The 5,318-nt window shown below is 60.0% G+C and overlaps 1 protein-coding gene across 1 annotated transcript, besides 5 other annotated features; it reads left to right on the top strand.

Annotated features, from left to right (window-relative positions):
• Positions 1–759: a sequence feature (heterozygous, non-Esmeraldo-like haplotype).
• Positions 760–994: a sequence feature (haploid, Esmeraldo-like haplotype).
• Positions 995–2,069: a sequence feature (areas merged during assembly that could not be assigned to a particular haplotype. This can correspond to areas where the two haplotypes were merged or to regions with more than two copies in the genome that were merged during assembly.).
• On the top strand, positions 1,328–2,461 carry Tc00.1047053503949.40 (UDP-Gal or UDP-GlcNAc-dependent glycosyltransferase, putative; the record flags this gene model as incomplete). The annotated part of the gene is made up of 1 exon (XM_799048.1): positions 1,328–2,461. The coding sequence occupies one exon, from the start codon at positions 1,328–1,330 to the stop codon at positions 2,459–2,461; it is 1,134 nt and encodes a 377-aa protein (XP_804141.1).
• Positions 2,070–2,566: a sequence feature (areas merged during assembly that could not be assigned to a particular haplotype. This can correspond to areas where the two haplotypes were merged or to regions with more than two copies in the genome that were merged during assembly.).
• Positions 2,567–5,318: a sequence feature (areas merged during assembly that could not be assigned to a particular haplotype. This can correspond to areas where the two haplotypes were merged or to regions with more than two copies in the genome that were merged during assembly.).

The raw sequence follows: 5,318 nt of genomic DNA on the forward strand, positions 1-5,318 counted from the left end.
CACGATCCGATGCCCGGCGACCCGCCCGGTGCGCGGCAAGCGCTGCAGTTGCCGCACTATTGTCGTGACGCCCACGGCGTGGCGCGCCCCCAGGCGCTGTGGAAAGCAAAGTTCCCCGATGTGCCGGAACCGCCTCCCAGCACTTGAGCGAGGACGAGGGCGAGAGACGGCACACCGACCGCACCTCCGCCACGGACTGCACAGCCCAGGCCGAAGCCACTCCTATGCAGTTTCCGCACGGCGCCGTACGACCAACGAGCCGCACTCAGACTTCTTCTCCGGCACCTCCAAAAGCACGACCGCACCGGGTCACAAAGGAAGCGTCCCAGTAAATATGACGATCCGACGGCATTCGCTCCGTTCCAGCGCACGCCCTGTGGATTAGTTGCCCAAAAGAAAGCGGGACCAGCGCCCCATTCACGCGGACACGCACGCTCCAGAACAGAACAGAAGCCGGCACCAGGGACCACAGCACACCATCGATGCCCTCTTGGGCCTTGGCCAGCCGCGCCCGGCACAGTCTCCACGACGGCAGGGTGTCAGGCCGCCGAGAAAGTGCAGTTTGCCTGACGATGGCGCCGAGATGGGAACACTACCGGTCGAATTTTGCCGTCCAGCATTTGGCTTTCGGCGCTGCGGCGATGACGAAACGACCCGCTACCGCACGGCATGCCACGGGCGTCGACCGGACGTTGTGAAAACCGGCCACGCGGTGCCACGCAATTACACGAATGCCCGTCAGTCACCCCACCGCGCGCCACCCGAATCCGGGACGGTGGGGGTGAAGGGGTTAGGGCGGCGGAGAAGCCGACAGCACGCCGCCGCGGTGGCTCGACGATCCGCAGCCAACGCTTTTTTGCCATTCCTCGTGTCTTCTCAAATAAGCCCCATGGTCCGCACGCTAGCCACCGTTGCAGTGCACGTCCGCCCTGCTGAGTGGAGATGTGGCGGAGAGCCCCGGTTTCCGCAGATGGCGCTGCAGCACGCGGCGTGTAACACAACCCCGTGACGCATCCGCCCGGCCTAGCGCACTCGCTCGATAATCAGTTGTTGCCGAGGATCAGTACAATGGCAAATCATTTAGCAACACCATCTATCAACAAGGAAAAGAGGAGAGAACATTCTTGCCACGGGCATCGGCGTCATGCAGCAGCTGCAACGGGCTTTGCGCCTTTCCGCCTCGAGGAGAAACCGCGCCGACTCCTTGGTGAAGCACAGATTCCCCACTTCCCTAGTGTCCACTCCACGTTTCTGATTGTCGCCTGCCGCTCCCACACTCTCTCCGCCCCTTTTTTCTTTTGCTTAGTCTCTCCGACCTAAAGCGACCATGGCGAAACCGAAACTGCCGACGATGAACCGGAAGCTAAAGCGGGTTGCCATGCTGCTGATTCTCTTCATTGCGGTCACGAATCTTCTGTCCCTCAGCTTTGACATCGCTGCCGATGATGGTGCACCAGAACCCAACAACCCCCGCCACCCGCGAGCCGCCGCAGTTGACGACGCGGCACTTGCTTACATCCCACGCAGTGTTGTGGACACGTGGAGCCGGCGCGAGTATCTGATTGTGCTGGGCATCCCCTCCACGGACGTCGAAGAGAGGCGAACACAACGCAACCTGCAGCGGACGACGTGCTGGCGTTTCCCCGGAGTGGCGACGAGGGCGAACGACTTCACCGGTGCGATGCTCGTGCTGTACGTCCTTGGGCGACACCCGTCGCACGGCTACGAATACTCTGCCGCGCTTCCGGAGGAGGCGTCGCAGTGGAACGACGTGGTCGCGCTGCCAATGAACGAGGGACGTGTGACGACGAACAAAACAATTGGTTCCTACGGCCGTCTGGGCGATGAGGCGGATGTGGGTGTTACCCGCAAGACGTACATGTGGTTTGACCTTGCGCTTCGCCTGTTCCCGACCGCGAGGTACATTGCGAAGGGCGATGAAGATATTTTCCTCCGTGTGCCGCTGTTTGTTGCTCACCTGCGCCTCCTGCCGCGCCGAGGGATCTACATGGGGGTCCATATTGGTACCTCTAATTTTGCCGATAAGGGCTTACCGGGCAGCACATTTATGGTTGGCTGGTGCTACACCTTGTCGAGGGATGTGGCGGAGGCGTTGGTGTCTTACGAACCGCTGCGGCGCCTGGCATACCTGCCGTACAGCAAGGAACGTGATCACGAGTTTGCACTGCTCCGGTTTCACTACGAGGACAACATGGTCGGTTGGGTACTTGAGAAGGAAGTGAAGTACAAGCCGATGGTATACGTCAAGGTGCTGGGTTGTCACTTCCATGACGCCCGCAATGGCACGGGGCACTGGCAGGTGGTGTCGACCTCAATGTGTGTCCATCACGTGCTGAGGGACGACTACGCAGCACTGATGGCGCGCTTCGGCAACGACACATCGCCTGTCGCCCGTGTGGAACGAGCCTCCGACGACACGATATACCCGCTGTGCGATTGACAAATGAAAGAAATGATTTCTTTTCTGTGCTTGTTGAATCCTAATGTATTGCTTGATTGGTTGCTGCATTCCGGTTTGTGCCCTATGTGCTCTGTGGCCGAACGACGTGGAATGTGTCATTGACTGCCCCGTGCCCCCGTGGAGCGTGTCACTCCCTGCCCTTGACCCGCGTGCGGGAGGTGGTTGTGGAGCCAGTGGGCGCCCGTTGCGTTGTGCTGCGGGTGCGCTTCTGCTGGGGACACGTGATGAGAATGTGTGTGTGTGTGCTGGGCCACCAATGAACGATGTATGTGAGTCTGTGTTTTTTATACATTTTATTCTGTTAATTGTGCGATTGGGAAGTGGAGGGATTCAGCGCGTTTTTTTTTTGTTTTTTTTTTTTGTGTGTGTGTGTGCGTTGCTTTTTTCGGCCCCCCCACTCCAGAGCCCTCACCTCGCGGTGGGTGCCTGCGGTTGGGAGCCGCTGGGAATGTATTCTTGTGAGTTCGTGTGATTTATTTGTGAACGGAGTGTCCCACTGTGCGACTGCCGTCAGTGCCGGTGGTGTGGCTCCCGGTGTGTGGAGAGTGTGTGCCGTGACGCTCGCCGCGCCGCCGATGCGCCCAGTGGGCGAGACAACTCCAATGGTACATGGCCCCTGCTTGTTGACGACGCGGCTGTTCTTTTTTTTTCTCCTGCTTGTGTTCTCTTTTAGAAGGCTGCACAGTGTAGGGGCGGCGAGGGCGGACGGGAAGCAGACGATGGGTGGACTCGCTAGCGGGCGGCGTGCTAAGCGGCGCGCCGGTTGTTTGTGGAACACCGCCGGCCTCACTCCGGCGAAACTTATAGCGCGGAGCATGAAGTGATATGACGAGAACGTGTTTTTTTGTGTGATGGGCGGGACAAAGATGTCCCCCACCCTGAAGCCACTAGTTTCAGCCTGCCGGGGTCCAGCACCACGGGACCGCTCGCAACTGTCGTGGCGGCGGTGTGCCCATTCTCGTCCGTGAGGGGCCACAGGCGGTAGCAGGACCGGCCTCCATCGCTGGAATCGAGCTGGCGCAGGCGACCATCCGTCCAGCGGCGGGAAGTAACATGATGGCGTCATCAGCATGCCTCCTTTCTGTGCAAAGAGCACGACGGCGGAGGAATTGGATGGGCAGCTCTGCGCGGACGGGCCACAGCTAATGGGCGCAGACGTCGAGGCACACACGGAGGCTTGGGACCGCAACATCCCATCAGACTCCCGTGGCGATACCATTGCGCGGCGGTGCATTGAGAATGTACTCCAGGTCGTCAACAGCGGAGAGCGCACGAGGTACACCAAGCGACAGGGCAGCACAGCACCCGACACCGCCCTTTCGAAGGACTGTGTAGTCACCCATTGCCAGAACTGCTCTCACTGGACAGCGATCACTGCATCATCCTCCTTGTTTTCCGATCGGGGACGACGACACACTCACCGTGGTGCTGGGGCCTAACCGGAAATTATTAGCATGGAAGAAGGCGGATTGGAATAAGCCCAGCGAGGTATTCAGCCAGCTCCGCAGAAACACATGTGAATTAACCAAAATGGACAGCACAGAAAAGCGCGTTGCAATAGGAATGCGGAGAGCCACCAAGGCAACGGTCCCGGCATGGAATCAGCAGCCGTCCCCATTCTGGAACTCATGGCTGGCGAAATTTTACCGCACCATTGCCACCGCATCTGACGCAGAAGGCAGTCAGCGGCTGGACCTCCGTCGCAGAGAAGCGCTGCGCGAAGCATCCAAAAGCCGCTGGCGCACGCTCCGCTCCGAGCTCGAAAGCACCGACGGCAACAGCCGGCAGGTAGTACGCCGTGTGTGCGCCTCCCGTTCCTCGAGCACGCCAGCCGGGAAATTCGATGGCCCAATGCTCAGCAGACACCCGAAGGTCAGCCACCTCATGAAGCTGTAGGCGGCGAAAGCAACACGGCGCCCAAAGCCCCACCCTCCGCCACCGATCCCGACGAATGCGATGGACCTCACCCAATAAGTATGGCAGAGCCCGGCCGCACCCTACGGCTGTTGCTCTTGGGACCGGCGCCTGGCCCCGACGGAATACATGGAGAGGCACTGCGCCATCTAGGCCGTGTGGCGAGGCGTGCCAGCCCCCTGGCTGTTCGATATCCGTCTACTTGCAGGGGCCGTCCCGCGGAATCGGCGACGTGTGGTTGTGCTACTCCTGCCCAATCCGGAGAGAACGGCATCCAACCGCGACTCCCACCGACCTGTAACGCTGAGCAGCTGCCTCAGCAAGCTCATGGAACGCACTCCCGCCGCACGCATCCGAAACGTCATCGAGTCCCAGTCGACTCTGCAGCCATCTGGCTTTTTGCCGGGCAATTCCACCCCCGACCAATTGCTGCACCTCAGGGCTGCCATGCATCGCAATGCTCCACAACACCGCACGGCGGCTGTCTTTGTAAAACACGCCAATGCCTTTGGCACGGTGGGCCCTGACGCGGTAATCTTGGAAATGCGGCGACTGTCGATTCCCAATCGCATCGCACGCTGGTCAGCAGCGTGCCTCAATAGCACAAGCGCTGTGGTTTGCATCGACAAACTCACACCCTCCTCCAGGACCCTCACACGAGGCGCACCGCAGGGAACAGCGCCGTCACCCATCATTTTTGTCGTCGTCATGCAGTCCCGTTGTCCTTTTCCTTCGAACGTGCCCTACTTCGCCGAGGATTCATTGCTGACGCCCTCACCACCATCGCACAGCAGAGCGACAGGGATACGATCAACTCGGCCTCAAAAGATAGGCCTGAGTGCCGTTGCAGAGTGGACCAGAGAATACTTCATGGAGGCAACCCCCGGCAGGGCGAGGTACACTCTCCTCGGCGCCGGCAAAA

Source organism: Trypanosoma cruzi, genomic scaffold (genome assembly GCF_000209065.1).
Source record: "Trypanosoma cruzi strain CL Brener 1047053517157 genomic scaffold, whole genome shotgun sequence".
Classification (NCBI taxonomy): domain Eukaryota; phylum Euglenozoa; class Kinetoplastea; order Trypanosomatida; family Trypanosomatidae; genus Trypanosoma; species Trypanosoma cruzi.